This window comes from Pseudopipra pipra, chromosome 5 (assembly GCF_036250125.1).
Source record: "Pseudopipra pipra isolate bDixPip1 chromosome 5, bDixPip1.hap1, whole genome shotgun sequence".
In the NCBI taxonomy this organism is placed as follows: Eukaryota; Metazoa; Chordata; class Aves; order Passeriformes; family Pipridae; genus Pseudopipra; species Pseudopipra pipra.
This window is the reverse complement of record NC_087553.1, coordinates 60,557,564-60,574,339: the sequence shown is the minus strand read 5'-3', so window position 1 is coordinate 60,574,339 and position 16,776 is coordinate 60,557,564. Positions and strand designations below refer to the sequence as shown.

The 16,776-nt window shown below is 39.6% G+C and overlaps 1 protein-coding gene across 1 annotated transcript in view; it reads left to right on the top strand.

Moving 5' to 3' along the window:
• LOC135414929 (sucrase-isomaltase, intestinal-like) overlaps positions 1–16,776 on the top strand; it is a 58,876-nt gene that overhangs the window by 27,389 nt on the left and 14,711 nt on the right. The window contains exons 10-16 of the mRNA XM_064656287.1: positions 4,167–4,280; positions 4,391–4,507; positions 4,590–4,674; positions 7,869–7,986; positions 11,188–11,356; positions 11,881–11,997; positions 14,592–14,740. Coding sequence (XP_064512357.1) covers positions 4,167–4,280; positions 4,391–4,507; positions 4,590–4,674; positions 7,869–7,986; positions 11,188–11,356; positions 11,881–11,997; positions 14,592–14,740 — 869 coding nt within the window. The remainder of the gene's footprint in view (positions 1–4,166; positions 4,281–4,390; positions 4,508–4,589; positions 4,675–7,868; positions 7,987–11,187; positions 11,357–11,880; positions 11,998–14,591; positions 14,741–16,776) is intronic.

The window sequence follows — 16,776 nt, the reverse complement described above, 5'->3', positions numbered from 1 at the left end:
AATCATAACGGACAGGCCACTAATGTTTGACCCTAAGTTGCTCCAGTCCTTTTAAAATAAGGGTCACATTCCTCATCTTGTCCAGGGTGTCCTGTCAAAGGCTTGTGGGTAGAGAGACTGAACAGCAGAGTCCTAAATTGTAGTACAGTTCCTTTTTCATTTGTGCTGCTGTACTGGAGTCAAGATAAGCAAGAGCCACTGCAGTTTCCTCATCTAAAAATCACATTATCTTGTCAAGTAGATAGATTCAGGCAGAAATGCCTCCTTGTCCTTATTTTTCTCTCCACAATTTGTTGTAAAGTTTAGCATATGACTGGGGATGGACTAGTCAGCACCACAGATGAGTGTTTTCTTTTTAACTGGGAGTTTTTTGATAGTTCATTTAAAAGTACCTTCTCTGTATTTATTATTTGCTAATCTTCACTTTGTTGTACTATAATTCCGTTTGCTGCTATGAATCTCAAACAAAACCATGCAGGCCAACTGATCAATTACATGTTGATAAAGGAAATAGCAGCCTGAAGGTTCCATTTCTTCTGCAACTGCAAATCATGAGAAGCTCCAGGATGCAGCAGTGAAATCAGTTCCCATCAGTGGAGAGCCAAGGCACAGAGTTTATACAGTAAGAGATTAGTAAGTCACTCTGATGGAGAGCAACTTTAAGACAAAAATAGTCCCATATTAACTGGATACATCATTGGAAATAACCAAGCAGTAAGTGAGCACATGTGCTGTCAGGATTAAGTGCTCTTTCTGTTAGGCAGTTTAGGCTCCTTGTATCCTCAACACTGCTCTAAAAATTATCTCATCTCTTAGAGATGTGACATTAATTACCACTTGCCTGTTTATTGGTTTATCTCAAAAAAGTTTGCAAAGCATTAATGTATGAGCAAAATACCAGGAGTTTGGGGTAGCTCTTCCCATGCAGTCTTGCCCTTCAATAAATACATGGCAGTCACCTCTTTTTCATCAATGTCAGGATGTTTCCAGTTGTTTTGCACTTGCTACTGGGTAAGAAGCTACAGGCAAGCAGTTGTGATTTAGTGGGTGAGCTACATTATCTTCTTGTGAATTTAACGTCAATAACATTTCTAAAGCCCTTTCAGTTTCTCAGGTGGCGCATTCTACATCAGTACAGGAAGTATTACTATGTAAATTCAGCTGTTAGACAGATGCAAGGAATATAACAACTACTCTTAAGTCATGCAATGAGCTAATGGGAATCCAGATAGGAAACCCTTCTTTCCTCCTTCCTCTAACCTATAACTAAGGACTGTCTTTTGTTCTAGTTCTTTAGCTAAGCTTGTGAAGAAAGAACAAAAGCTGAGCCAGTTTATTCTTACCATTATTTAAAAGCTAATGTGAAGTATAGGTTACACCAGTACTGAAGTTTTCTATTTTCACTTTACTACAGTTGCTGACATCCCGTCAAACTCTGTCTGTTAGCATTCTTTAGTGATGCAGAGCATTCCCCTAAGTTGAGTCAGGAGCTGGAACAGTATGAAGGGTTTCATTTCCAAGTGTTAGCAAAGCCAAGCTAGTTGCAATCAAGGTAAGCGTAATCCAGTTTGATACCGAAAGAACAATTTTCTTTTAGATTCCCTTTAGGTAATGACAGTAATGGGTGAGTTTCCAAAGTATAGCAGATTGTTGCCTTCCTCAAGATGATTTCAGGAAATGAGCTCTGACTGCAGCCACTTAGTGTCATGTAAAACCTTTGCTAAATGGGTTTGGGAGTGCAGATCCTGACAGCCAGCAGTATTAACACAGGTGACCGGTCTGAGGATGGGACCCTGAACTCAGTTGTGCCACCATCACTGGGGTGGCTGGTGCCTCACAATCAGGAGGTCCAGTCCCCAGTGCTGGGAGCCCTCAGTGATTGTGGTCACCTTGATAGTAGCATGGCTCCATCACTGCAGCCTCTAAGTGCAGCCCTTCAGCACTTCTCTCTCCTGACCTCCTTCAGAGGCCATCTCAATTTAAGGGAAATTTTGACTAAGAGTGTCAGTGCTTGGCCATCATTATTGCGCTAAATAATGTGCATGCTTTGCTGTGTCAGAGCAAATACATTCTTTAGAAACAACAAAAGAAAAGTTTTGAAAGTAACAATGACTAAAATGAAAAATTATAAACATTATTACTGAAGAGGAGCCTTAATGAAAGACCTTGTATACCTTCTATTAAATCACACTAAAAATAGAAAGAGCTAGGAATGACATGAGTGACAAAATACAAGTCAGTAGCAACATGCTTATGATTCAAAATAATGCTTGATAGCTTTAACATTTTAAAGTCAAGCTCTGTGAGCTGTAGAGGCTAAGATTTCCAGAGATGAGTATTTATGAATGTGCATCAAAGTCTATGACTGGGGCCATAGGTGGAAGTGCATCAGACTGGATAAGCGCTGTGTGCTCCCAGGTCTTTAAGCAGTCAGTTGGAGTTAAGGATGCTCAGCACCTCCTTCCCAAGAGCTGCTAAAAAGATGAATTATGGAAGATTTACCAGGCATGAACCTCCTCCCTCACAAACAACCCTTGAATGCATGGAGGGGTTTTTCTCTCTTTAGGACAATACTAAACCTGCATAATATATTAGATTTGTGCCCTGGACTAACCTTTCAGTTGAAGGAAACCAGAAGTTTGGATTAGGAGTAACTATTTAAGCTCACTTCTTCTAGCCTTCAAGTCCCTTGAGAGACATCTTTTCTACATTTATAACATGATTATTGCAGATGGAGAGTTTTCTCTTTTCCAAAGTTGAACTATTAAATAAGTTAAAAATGTAATGGACACTTATACTCCTTATGAAGGTGACACTGGAGCTAGATAGTTAAACAGAATTTTACACTTTAAGTAGGGTTTTAGCTGTAGCTTTTGTTTTTGAGGCATGGAAGAATATAATTCCCTCACCAGGGCTATAGTTGTCAGAGGACTTATAAGTAAATCAGGCAATTAATTCAGGTATTTAAATGAGCTTTAAAACATACCTTTAAAGATACTTAGCATTTGGGATCTGATATTTTTTGTTTTCTAAGAAGTTTATTAGTTAGACTTTTATCACATCTTAATTAAAATTCACTTAATTGCACAAGCTGTAAGTGAATGGAAGAATTGTTTCAGTGGTGTTTTTCTCTATGGTGTTTCATAACAGAAAGGTTTTGCCTAAAGCAGAACCTGAGGGAATAACATTTTCTAAGAAAAAAGTAAAGAATTCCCTTCTAAAATGGCTGCAATCCTCATCTGTTCTAAATTACAAAAAGGAAATAGCTGCTCACAATTAGTGACATATTGCAAAGTGCACTTATCTCCTTTTAGTTGCAGCTGACTGCTGAGCAGAGTTGAATAGTATCTCTTCATTCACTGGCGTCTCAAAGCATTGATAACTTTATTACTTACCAGCATGGTGGGCCTCCCTCATCCCCAGAAGCCAATCAGTCTCCCTTTCGATGAGCTTTGTGGCTACTGGTGGCCATCCTGAGGCAGAGAAGTTGTTGGTGTCAATGCCACTGACAGCAATAGGAGATGGTGATCCCCCCAAGCAGTGAGAGGGGCAGCAAGGACGAGCTATGGAGTCTAAAATGCTATGGTTGTGATGCCTGGGGAGAACAGAGGCATAATGCCCCACATGTGAATTGGGTTACTCTGCATCAGACCGGCATAAAACACCCTTGTCCAACACTGGTTCTGAATGGAGAGCTAAAGGCGTCCTTTTGAGGTTTCAAGCCCCTTGAAAAGTTCCAGCACTGAGCTGTTGATGCTGAGGCAGCTGGAATAAGGATTGCCTTGGAGGAAACCCAGAGGTGTCCAGGTGTGGGAATGCCCAGCATAGGATCCACCCATAGCAGAGACCTTGGTGTGGGGGCTGTAAAATCTAGTGCCTCTCTAAACTAATTTGAACATCGAATGCCTCATAAAAAATAAACATGAGGGTATTTAATAATTTTACATTGCTTTTGCCTTATACAAGAAATACTCATGGCATATCTTTAACGACTTTTTCTAACTGAGTATGTGCTCTCAACTCTTACTAAATTTTAATCCTATTTTCTTCCAATATTTTTGCAATCTGCACTAAGAACATAATCCAAATTTTTCTAAAATATACATATAGAAGAGTAATTGTTACCTCTGGGATTTCAATAATGGAAGTGTAATTTCTGTTTTCAGGACCCTTTCATAACCAAGGATGAGGAACCAGGCACTTACAAACCTTATGATCTTGGCCAGGAAATGGGAGTCTGGGTGAACAACTCTGATGGTGTAACTCCTGCTGTTGGGCAGGTGAGCTTTTTAATTTTCTGATGCATTTGGTCTAGTGCTGCTTCAAAATGATACAGCAGCTCTGCAACAGAAATGGGAAAATAACCAGGATTTACACCTGTGACCCATAGGCCTGGCCTCCAGGAGATTCCGTGTTTCCTGACTACACCAACCCCAGGACAGTGGAGTGGTGGACCCAGCTGTGTCTGGAGTTTAAGGATGTCCTTGACTACGATGGGATCTGGATTGTATGTCTCATTATATCTGCCCTCCCTTCTTTAAAAAAAGAAAATGAGGCTTTTAACGTGTGTCTTGCTCTCGTTATTAAAGGATATGAATGAACCATCCAATTTCTTAAGAGGCCAATATCCTGGATGTGCTGATAATGAAATCAATAACCCTCCTTACATTCCTAGTAAGTAAAATTTCCTTGTTATTTTTTTGGGGAAAAAAAAAGGTCCATCCTCTCATTTTACATCTTTCTCTGTCTGTTACATGTGTTCAGTTACACATCTGTTCAAGACTCCAGTGGCTCAGCTTTGATGGAGTATCAAAAATCAACCACTTTTATCTGTCCCTGGGTCTGCCTTGTAACAGGACTAGAAAAATGACCTTTCCTGCCATTCTCTGAGCAACTGGTCAGCATCAAAAAAAAAAAGGGCAAGATACCTATATACTATAGCTCAGCCACAGATTTATGGGAGGAGTAACCCTTCTGCTTTACCATCACCACTGCTAATCTCAGAGATGGGCAGTCTCTGCCTTCTTCACGAACCATGACAAGGAAGAGGGGATCTCCTTGATTCCTTAATTCAATACGTTGCCTTTCTCTTAGGAAAGAAATTTTCGCTGTGTTACTAGAAATGGGCTAAAAATAAGTTTAACACTGTCCAAGCCTACAGGAGAGTTACAGGAATGGGAAAACCTGTTCCAAGAGCTGAGTTAATGATATGCTCATTCTTCCCCAGGAAGCTGTGAGTACTTACAATTAGTACCAGTGGTCCTGGCAGTTAATCCAGCCAACATTTCACCAGGAAAGCCCAGCTGCCTAAGCAATGTTAATATGCAGCAGGAAGTTGATACATAAATGAGTTATTGACAGTGAAATATTGGAAATATTCCCTTTTTCCCTTCAAGCTTTTGTACCGTCATGGTCGAGTAGTGGAATAGTCTCCCCAGGGAAGTGGTCACAGCACCAAGCCTGACAGAGTTCAAGTGTTTGGATGATACTCTCAGGCACATGGTGTGACTCTTGGGGATGGTCCTGTGCAGGGCTAAAAGCTGGACTTGATGATCCTTGTGGGTCCCTTCCAACTCATCATATTCTGTGATTCTTAACTTTCTTTATTAAATCTCAATTCTTTTTACTCTGAATATAAGAGAAGCATAAACATAACAAAAGCATGACAAAATAATATAAAGAGATTGTAAATTTTTGAAAGCAGAAGCAGAGCTTTTAATTATGGTTTTGGTGTTTGCTCTCTCTGTATGGAAACCACTGCATACTGGCCCCGTGGGTCTTGACCAAAGCTGAGGAACTGATGAGACATTTCCATCTTTGCCTTAAGTTACCTTCATTTTTTGTCAGCCTTCAGAGCTGTGAAAAAAGATGTGAGACTTTGGGGAAAATGGCCAAAATATCAGAGATCCCTTTATCCTTTGTTTTTATCCCTTTTTATCCCTTTGTTTTGAACCACTGTTTAAGGGCTTTCTTTTATATTTCACTTAGTGCCAACTCTGTCCATGCTCTTATCTGTCCAAGCCCTCAATTGGTGTAGATATGAGATGGGACCTAAGTGGCTTAGTCCAACAAGACATTAGGACCTTCCTGGGGCTAGCAGAGCTTTGGGGGCTCACCACTGTCTAGGTGATTTCATCTATGCAAGTCCCTGTCTCAGTGCCTCTGGCTTTTTGTCAGTGTAGCCTTCAACCTCCTTATCTAAATTTTATAACCATGATTACATGTAACCATGGTTTGAACTTCTAAAAACAGATGTCCTTCAAATCAATTTTCTATAAAACACTTTATACTGAAGATTAATATGCAATTGTAAAATAATCAGTATTACTGAGGCAGAATACAAAATACTCTGAATAGGAATGAAGAATGAAACTATGATCCATCTGGCAGCATTTTCTTTTCCATCCCACCCTAATTTTATGGGGCTAATAATCAAGTGCCACTGGGACACTGTGTGACTTTCCTCGGAACCTTAGTGTCCTCTTCAAATACGTGTCAGTCAAAGTTACTTGAAAATTGCCTATAAATTAAAGTTATGTCCGATGTAGATCAGCCACACTGGAGTCTTTTGTCTAAAAATCCAAACACAAGGATTCTAGCTGTGGTGGCACAGCAGAGCAGAGAGGCTAAGGTGGTTGCATGTACAGAGAAATGCACAGTAGTAATGAACTGCAAACATACTGGAAGTGCAATTAAGCAGGGAAATTGCTTGTTCATGGAGAAATATTTACAATAGTGCATGCACCTAATTAGCGTGCAAAAGAAGAATATTTTAGAATCTACCTTTTTTTTGAGAGAGAGAATTTTATAACAGGTTCAACTCCATCTTTGAAAATAAATACATTGTATAAACTAAACACCTGACCTGCCCGATTCCTGCTGAGCTTCATGTGGCAGTTACCTGCAGAGGAAAAAAAATTTTTTGCACCAAATGGGCTTTGCCACCATCTCCTTAATATGGGATCAAAGACCAGGCAACATCTGTGCAGCCAATTTATGCCTCATTTTGCTTACCTTTGAGTCAGCTGCAGCTGTGCCAGTGACATCAGGCCTACCCCTGCCTATTACTGAAGGCAAAAAGTTTCTGCAACCTCTGTCTCCTGCTGATAGACAGAGTTACTGGATAGTCCATCCACATGTGAATATACCTGCTATAATCTGTCCTGGTTCTCTTCTGTGCAGCCTATCAGGCCATAGCCACCAACAGCCTGCAGACTGCTGTTGTGCTTTTTCCTCCCCTGCCCACCTCCGACCCTCCCTGCTCTTGAGGCAGTGCCATTAGTCCTGCTGCCTTCCAGTCCTAAGTGCCTCAGGGCAAGGGATGAGCCAGAGCTGAGTTTAGGTGTGAATTTTGCTGTGATAGGGCAGAACTGTGCTACCTACCTGCATCTGCAGATGAGTGATAGGGACACTGAGGTTTTAGGATTTCACACAACCATACGGGTTCCCTGGACAACTGAATTTCTGTTTGGTTTTCAGTGATTTTATTTTTTTTCCCTAGCAACATTTTTGCTATTAAGTAAAATTTCTCACTGTGTAAATAATATGTAGGCGTATTCTTAATTAGGCAATGCAAAATTTTTCTTTCTGACTATTGCTTATTAAACACATGATACCTGTCCAGATGTTTTGAATTATTTAACATAGAATTTGAAAGGAATTATCAGTCCTCTCCTCCCCTCTGAGGACACGTGTCTGTCTGCATCAGGTATTCATGGCTACATGCTAACCTCATGTCAGTGCAGGTCAAGCAATTGAGCTTTTCCTCTTCCCAAATCCTTTCATGTTTTCACCCCAAAATGTGTAGAAATGTGAAGAGATTTGAATTATGATATATGTGATTTTACAGTGTTTTGTATCATTCTCAGGCATTTCAGATCGCTCTCTGTCTCAAAAGACATTGTGTCCTGACTCCAAGACTTACCTCGGAGAGCATTATAACACACACTCTCTCTTTGGCTGGTCACAGACAGAACCAACTTTCAAGTGAGTTTTCTAAGTATTTCTAGTCAGATTCATGTGATTGAAACACATATGAAAAACTGCTGATGTTACCCGGGAAATCTGTAATAGTATCTAATAAGAAACATTGTTTCATTTTACTGTTCATCATTTTGTAGGAGGTTTCAAAAAAAGAGAATCGTGGAAGAAGGAACAGAATATATTCCAATTTTACTTTTCTTAGCTAGATCAGGGCCTAACTTTTCAGCTGCTGCTTTAGTGTATCTACAGCAAGATGTTCTTATCCTCTGTTAGAGCGTCTCATGAGCAGCTGCAGAGGCAGCCTTGTGTGATCCCAGGGGAATTTTTCTGTCCCTTCGTTGTTGTGGCAGAGGAGTTTCTATCACTGTCAGTGAAGAATCTGAACTCTTCAGCTCTCCCAGCTTCTTCTGGGGCTGCCTCTGGTTCCTGGCAGGCAGTGTTTTGCAGTTTGGCTTGGGACTCAGTTCAGGAGGGCAGAGCTGCATTGCAGCACAGTTGCTGTCAGCTACTGTAAAACTCATTTTGCAGCTGGGAAGCACTCAAAACCAGCTTACACAGGCAGACTGTTGCTGTGAAGCTGGAATGACAGTGGAAAGCTACTTGTTGGATTAAATCAAATGGGCAAATCATGCCTTTTCCAGCAGGCATTGAGCTAAAACACGGAGAAATTTAATACCACAATGGAAGTGCAAAGCAGGGGTCCATATGCTGGCCAGTTTCAGCATTTAGCACTCATTTTCAGCAGTTGGATTGTGATAGCATCCAGAGGACACGGCTAAGTGAGCCTAATTACGGTGTTGATGCATTTGTATTTTATATGCCAAGCCCAGGGGAAAGGAAGCAGCGGGTAAAAGCCAGAAGTGGTTTGCCAGCTCTTGTGGGCTTGGCTGAAGCACAGTCCAGCTTTTGAGAGAAGGAGCAGAAAGCCCTCAAACCCTGGACCTCTTAGCATCATTTTTGGCCCCCTATGCCCTAGAATCAGAAGAGGTCCTCCCAGCACTGATCTCTCCACCAGGATTTGCTCTCTGCACACTGGAGTTCACAGAACCATACACTGTCTTGGTAGTACTGTGAATAGGGCCTTCAGATTTCCTATCTTCTTGAGTTGTTTTTTTAGCTTTATTCAGTCTCTGTGCCAGCAAAGGCAATTGCCTGAGACAAACCCTGTGAATTCAGCAGGAAAAGCTCCATGTGCAGGCACACTTGCCCTAGTCCCTTCAGTGCACACACTGTCCCAGCTGCGCTATTCCAGACTAATGGCATTGGGACAGTTACTGCTGCACAGCTCCTCACAGCCTCCCCTGTGGCTGTGAACCTTCCCCTTTCCTGCAGCACTTGCTTACAGGGCTCTTTACAAAAGAAATATATTTTGCTCAAGTGTAGAGAGTCCTTCAAGGCTAGAGAATACCGCCAAAAGCATATGCAGAGGTTGGATTTGCTGCAAAGCTGGGAAACTTTGGTGAAGTATTTTTCATACATATTCATTTGGTTTTCTCAAACACATTTCTTTTCAAGGCTGGTTTTATACTCTTTCTGCATTTGCTCTTCACAAATAATATACTAAATTAAATTACTGACAGGAATATTTAGCAACCAGCATCAATTGCAGGATATTCGCTGAAAATGAATGACAACTTCATAATCGTATAAAAAACCAATTCTAAGAATTATTCTAAGGCAGACAGAGAATAGGATATGTGTCATCTGCCCCATGTCAAATGATCTGAATTTGAATACATAAACTAGCAGCAATCAGTTTGTGCATAGCTTAATACCAAGAGTTATTTGCACACGATATTCTGTAAATAATTTAAATCAACAAATACATTTGACAACATTAGGACATGTTCATCAATGGTTTGCGAAAGACTGAAATTATTCAATAAATTACTTGTTGCAAATTGTTTATGGAGCTCTGAATCATAGTTGAGTTGATCTAGTATTGTCCTCATTAGCACCTGTATTTGCAAATGGAGCTAAAAACAGCCAGAGGAAGAGCACTCTTACTCAAGACATCCATGCAATGGTTCTAAAATGCCATTTGTACAAAGCACGTGGAGTCTTGTGCAGTTGTTGGGCCCAGCAGCGCACCTGCAAACCAGAACCAGCAGGTCCAGTGAGGTTCAAGAATTGTACCTCTTGCTGCGTGTGGTCCCTAAGGTTAATATGTTTAGTCTTCCATGAGAGATGTTTGGTTTTTTGCTTCAGAAACAAGTGTTGAAGCACTTTGAAGTCTCCCTGCCATTAGAGACCCAATAGCAAATACTGGGCCATTACAATTATGGATGAAAGAGCTCTTGAACAAATCTCATTAAGAAAAGGGAGAAGGAAGTGGATGGTGAACAACATGATTAATATTTCATGCTAGGATTTCCCAGGGAATCTAAATTTTGTTGTCCAAATTGTATTTAAGCAGAGTTGAATTTGAGTTCCTGCAATACATAATATTGCAATATGTAATTACGTACAGAGATGACCCTATGTTGAGGAATTTTTTAATAGATCTGTTAATAAGACTTATTGCACTTCATTGATTTTCTGGTGATGCAGTAAAATTATTTTCAAAAAGCAAGGAAAAATTCATTGTACCACTAATTCTGTAATGAAACCTCATATATCAAACCACGACAGGAAAGCAGAGGATGGGGGTGACATTTTGAATGATTACATGTTTGTTTTCTATATTGATTATTTCTATTTAATAAGATGTCTGGATATAATTTTGATATTTTTTGTGGGTTTTTTTGCTTTTAATTCCAGAATATTAAAACTTTATTTGCCTACAAAAATCTCTAAATAAATCCTACATTGAGAAAAATACATATTGTACTGTTTTTTAGGAACCCACAGGACGCTAAATTAAATGTACTAATACAGAAAGGAAATTATGTTTCAATTTTTCAGTTTGAGACACTGCTGAGAATAAATTAAACACACATTATTATTTAGGAGGACTAAAAATACCTGAGACAAATTGTTTTGTGAATCAGATAGACAATAGTTTTTTACTTTGACCACTGAGCAAAACTTTCCTTTATTTGCAGTTTTGCAGCCACATTTTCATGTGACTTGGGATCACAGTAATAATTGTTTCTTGAATAACATCCCTTGTGATAAAATTGTGCCTGCATGCTCAGGTTGATCATATGATTTTTTTTTGGTTGCCAGTCTTATTTTTAATGACCTTGTTGCATTTCTTTGCAGTGTTGTCCAGCAGGCAACTGGAAAGCGAGCATTTGTCTTGAGTCGGTCTACATTTGTTGGCAGTGGGAAGCATGGGGCTCACTGGCTGGGTGACAACTTCTCTCAGTGGAAGGACCTGCGCCGGTCAATCATTGGAATCCTGGAATTCAACCTCTTCGGCATTCCCTATGTAAGTCTGGCGTCCTTCAGGCAGTTGCTGGCTCATACACGATATCACTTCAAATTAACTCAAATGTTTTCCGAAATAAGCCGCTTGAGGTGGCCAGCGGTAACGGCCTCCGCTGCGTCAGGAGCTGCAGATTAGAAAAGGCTAAATGTCATCAGTCTTGGCTGCTGAAGGGAAACAGAAATAGCTCTGCAAGATTCAGACTGAGTCGCTACATGCCATCCCTTTGTATTATGTTGTTATCATATTCTGTGTTTGAGGTCCCTTCATACATTTCTGGTTTTGCAAGCTGGGATGGAGAATCTGTAGAGTTATTGAAATATGGTCAGACCTTCCACAGTGATCTTAGTGCTCTAGGAGCGAGTACAATCTCAGTCACAGAAATATTGTTATCATTATGGAGCACTTTTATCAAGTACTTAGAAATAGGTTTTACTTTCCATAAATTATCTTTTTCAGCAAATTTCTGTAGTTCCGCATTTTTGGGCCTCAGTCGCAATAATAAACACGATTTTATTTTTCTTTAGATTGGTGCTGATATCTGTGGGTTTAACTATAACACTACCTATGAACTCTGCCTGCGCTGGATGCAGCTTGGCTCTTTCTACCCATTTTCCAGAAATCACAATTCAGAGGGAAACAGCGTAAGTAAGCAAAGTTACATAAAGCTATAGTCTTATGATTACAGTTATGTCGGCAGTGATTTGTGTTACTTTCTCAGAAATTAACCTGCCATTCTTGGGTAAACTGGAGCAGTGGGTGAAAAGGAGTGCTGCACTGAGAGGGGGAATTACACAGGGAAGTGTAAATTTTCCCCATTCATAATGTAAAGATAATATAGAAATGCTGCTCTTTTCATGCTGTTGGTAAAATTCATCTGCTCTATTTTCTACCTACTGAAGCCCAAGTTTTATTTAAAAGCCAGTGAGAGCCACCATATCTTCCTACTCTCTCGATTGCTTCAATTTTTGTTTCTGTACTTGTGTAATTATAACAAGCATTGCAGGAAGGGGAGAGAGATCATTATGCGCTATCCTTGCTGTTTAAAAGCAGGTTACAAACATGTGAAAACTCCAAGGAGAGGCACCAATAGTGACAGCATTATCAGCCAAGAGGCAACCAAGACCAAAAAGACCAAAGAGCCTATGAGATAGATGAAAAAGTGCAGCCTCAATCCAGACCCATGCCCTGGCTTCAACATCATAAAGTCCTTTAAAGATTTGTTGCAGACAGAAAGAAGTATCAGGTTGTTTCTAGCTGTGAACTTTGAAGGTCTTGCAGCCTTTGTAGATATGCTGTGTTTACCTGCAACCGTGATGAAATGGTTCTGCTGGTTCAATAAATGTTTGGGGCTTTTTTCCTTCTGTAAACTGATCTGTGCAATGCTGGAACTCAGTTTATTTGCTAACCTTCAGTTTCTTTGAAGTTGCATCATCAAAATTTTGCAACATTTACAACCCCAGACAGACTTTTGTCTCTGCATGAAAGTATGATGGATATTCAGCAATTGGGCAAATGCAGGAATAATAAGCTATAGTACTATCGGTAAGAGAGTCAGGAATTAGCCTGTAGATCCCTGAGATATGCTGAGGTATTTCTTTGTAGGAGAACAAATGTCTGGGGGGTGTTAGCTGTTGATAAATATTTTCTATTTACCTCTTCACTAAAGTTAGAGGTACCTATATATTATTTATATGGTTGCTTGGCTCTTTGAGCATCCAAAGGGGGTCTGACCTGGGTGAGTGGGTATTAATCACATATGTACAATTTAATAAAGAGTAAGAGAGCAATGGCTCTATATGATGGGAGCTGCAATTCAGAGATACATTTGGTTTTACTGGATTACTTAAATCCATTTAAAGCATTGTGTTCACTGAAAGAGACAAACAGGTATTTTGGTTTACTGAGCATCACCTAGGAAGTCCGACTGTTTTTGTGAAATTAGGCAATATTCATACAGCGTCAGAACACTGGTAAAAATATAGTGCAATTTTTGAAATAACAGATAGATGCTCTGGAGCTCAGAGCCAGCAGGGAGTATTATTAGTGACTAATTCTGATGCAAACATAATAATGGTGAAATTTTACTTAAATATTGAGTTTAATTAACATAAAATTATTGTTAAAATAAAATCTTAAATATCCCCTTTGCCTAATTCACTGGGGATTTCAAACAGTTTAATTAATACTTTTCTTGTCTGAAAAGCACTAGATAATATAAAAAGCTTTGTTACTTCTGTTCCTTTTATGTTTCATTATCCTTGGAATTTGTCATATAGTCTTCAATTTTAATGAGAAAACTGAGTACTATGGGAAAAATTTTGTGAAGGAGGAAGGTAGCCTTGTGACTCATTAGCTGGCTGTTTAGCACTGGAGAAGGTTGGACAGGGGGAGTTAAAGGAGATGTAACTACTTCCTGTGTCAGCACTGCCCTGGGCTGCACACTCTGCATCCCATTCCGGGGGGAGAGTCAAGGTTGCCTTGGAGTAAGATCAAAACCAGCCAATGAATACAGATAGAATGTTTAAACCTGCCCTCTTGACAGTGGGACTCAGTGCATGCCCTTTCTGATAGGAGAGCATCGCTGGCAGGGAGGAGATGAGGGCCACTGCTGATGTGTCCTGTCATCCTAAAATGGTGGGGACAGGAGGAGAAATCAAGTTTCTTTGAATGGATGAAATGTTTTCCCCACTGCACACAGTGTGATCACTCTTGTTGGCTTCAGCAGGGCCATGAGTTTGCTTTTTTAAATAGATTTGCCTTTATGTATCTGGCCAACATAATTAGGCTTTTGACTTTGATTTGCAGATTATCAGTCTTCCCTTTTTCCTGTGTTTCACCTTCATTGTCCCAGAGGGCTTGCATCTTCAGGATAAACTAATTTCTAGAGACAGGGTGTCTGTTCCCGAGCACAGACACGAAACCCCAGCTCCCCTCCCACCACAAGGTTCAGTGTGGTTGCAGAGGGCTCACATACACTGTGGTGGGGCCTGATCTCTTTGAACTCACTGGAGTTTTTCAAGTTGAAAATTTTATACAAGCATAATGGATATATGGTAATAATGGATGTTGTCCTTAATACATCTTCCAGTGTGCAAATCAGTGCTTTTTCTTATTTAAACACTCACTTTCGTAGCATCATGTCAGCCACAGCTTTCCTCATGCTGCACACAAGTTCTCTTGAATTTGCAGACCATACTTTCAATGCTCAGTACCAATCAAAGCTTGTACTTAACAGGAACAAGACCCAGCGGTGTTCGGAGACGAGTTTGCCAGGATATCTCGTGCTACCCTTCGGATCAGATACTCACTGCTGCCATACTTGTACACCTTGTTCTACGAGTCTCACGTGCACGGAAACACAGTGGTGCGGTCACTGATGCACGAGTGAGTTTGGAGTCTCTCTTTTTTATCATAATTTTTTCACAAAGTTATTTGAGCTATTACATATATGTATGTATAAAATAGTTGACATCTGTATGAGAATCATCACAGTATTGTTATTGCATGCTCTCTCTTAAAAGAGCAGTCGAGCAATTAATCAAATTATATGCACAAAGGTAACTCTTAATATATGCAATGAATTTCCATTAAAATATAACCTATATTTGTTTCTAGTGGGGGGAAAAAAGAAAATCTAAGAAAGAAGAATTCTGAAAATTTCTGGTCTTAGGCAAATATGTAGTTCTTTTTTATTTCAAAAATAGGAACCACATACCTGTATTTTCTGTGTTTGAATGAAATAGATGAAATCTGTATTCTCATCCAGAATGCCAAAAGGCCTCATACAGAGAGTCCAATCATCCACAGCATTTGTTTTTTTCTAATTTAGCACTTGCATCTGCAAGCTATCTATGAAACCCACATCTGTGTCCACAAATTGCACAGAGAAAACAGAGATGTTTGAGTGTAGAAGCAGGTGCAAAACTGAGATTAATAAATACAGACTGAAAACCCTCTCAGAAAATTAGACTCAGATTTTTGGAACAACTCATTTTTTCTATTTGGAAAAAGCAGGAATCCAACTGAGGTTTAGTTTCCCTTTCCTCATCTTTTAATTAGTTTTTTACCTACTTTTGGTAAATTTTCTACTTCAGAATGCTTTATGCAAAGACTTGAGCAAAAGGAGTGCAAATAATACATATGAAAGGCTACTGCCCAAAGCTCTGCACCATTTAGTTTCATTGGTGTAGGCTACGCTGTGGACTGTTTAATGTTCTTTTTCCCTTTAGGTTAAAAACATTCTGGTTAAAGGGTAAGGCATTTTTTGCAAATTAAACTGAGATTACACTAAAGTGCAGACCATTCAACCATGGAAAAGATATGCTTACTCAGTATACTGGTTAACTGATAAATTTTAAAAGCAGTATCCTTTCCCTTTCTACTCTGCAGTGTTGTTTTACTAGGTAACATTAAGGAGAATTCTATAGGTACTCATATCTTACAAAGGGCTATATGTTATTTATTTTAGCTCTATTTTTTGCATAATGAGATTTGTGTTAATATTGGAAATGCCCAAGTTAATTTTGGCATTAATATTAGCTAATCTCTGCTAATTATTTTGGTGTAATTAAAGCTGCCTTTCTGACCATTACCAGCATACCTATACTCTATTTGGGCCACATCTACATTAGCAAATTTCCAAATTTGCTTTGATTTGAACCGTAGAGCAGTCTCAGATGCCCTAGTAGAGGCTTGTGTTGAATGAAACTGAGCCAAGGGGTGCACTCCAGCCACTGATGGTAGTTTAGTCAGTGGGACCAGAATGGGATTACTAGGAAATAAAACCTCTAAAACGCATGTAAGTGTAGGCATCAGGAGACCAACACAAACTGTTTCACTCCCCAGGTCCCATCCCAGTGACATCTTAGTAGCCCCATCACTTGCTAATGTTGCCGTAGCTAGATCCCAAAATGGCTTAAAAGTGTTTCTTACTATTATTAAAGTCTATTTACTATTATTACTTAATGAGTATTTCTTATTATTTCTAATTAATATTAATTCTTTTAGTAGTGGGTCTACTTAAGTAGAGAAAGTGACCCAGATGCTAACAGGAGGAGAAATGTGGGGCATTGAGAAAGAGAGCTGAAATAGAATTTTCAGTGTATGGAGGACAGAAGTTTACAACAAACCTTTCTCTTACTTGTAAAAAATACAAAGGAGAGCTAAAAAAACTCCTGTTTTTTGGGTGGAACTCTTATGAGTTCACAACTGTCACCATGAAAACAATTGTGCCTGGGCAGACTGACTCCAAACAATAGGTGTTTCATGTGGTCATTTCAAATTTTTCATTCCATTTCAAACATTGAGGGGCTTGTTTCAAATAATAAACAAGAACAACATCCCAGTAGATTCTTACAAGCATATTAGGTGCCTCTGAGGCTTTCAGTCTGTGAAACAGAGGCGTCAGCATCTCAGCTGTC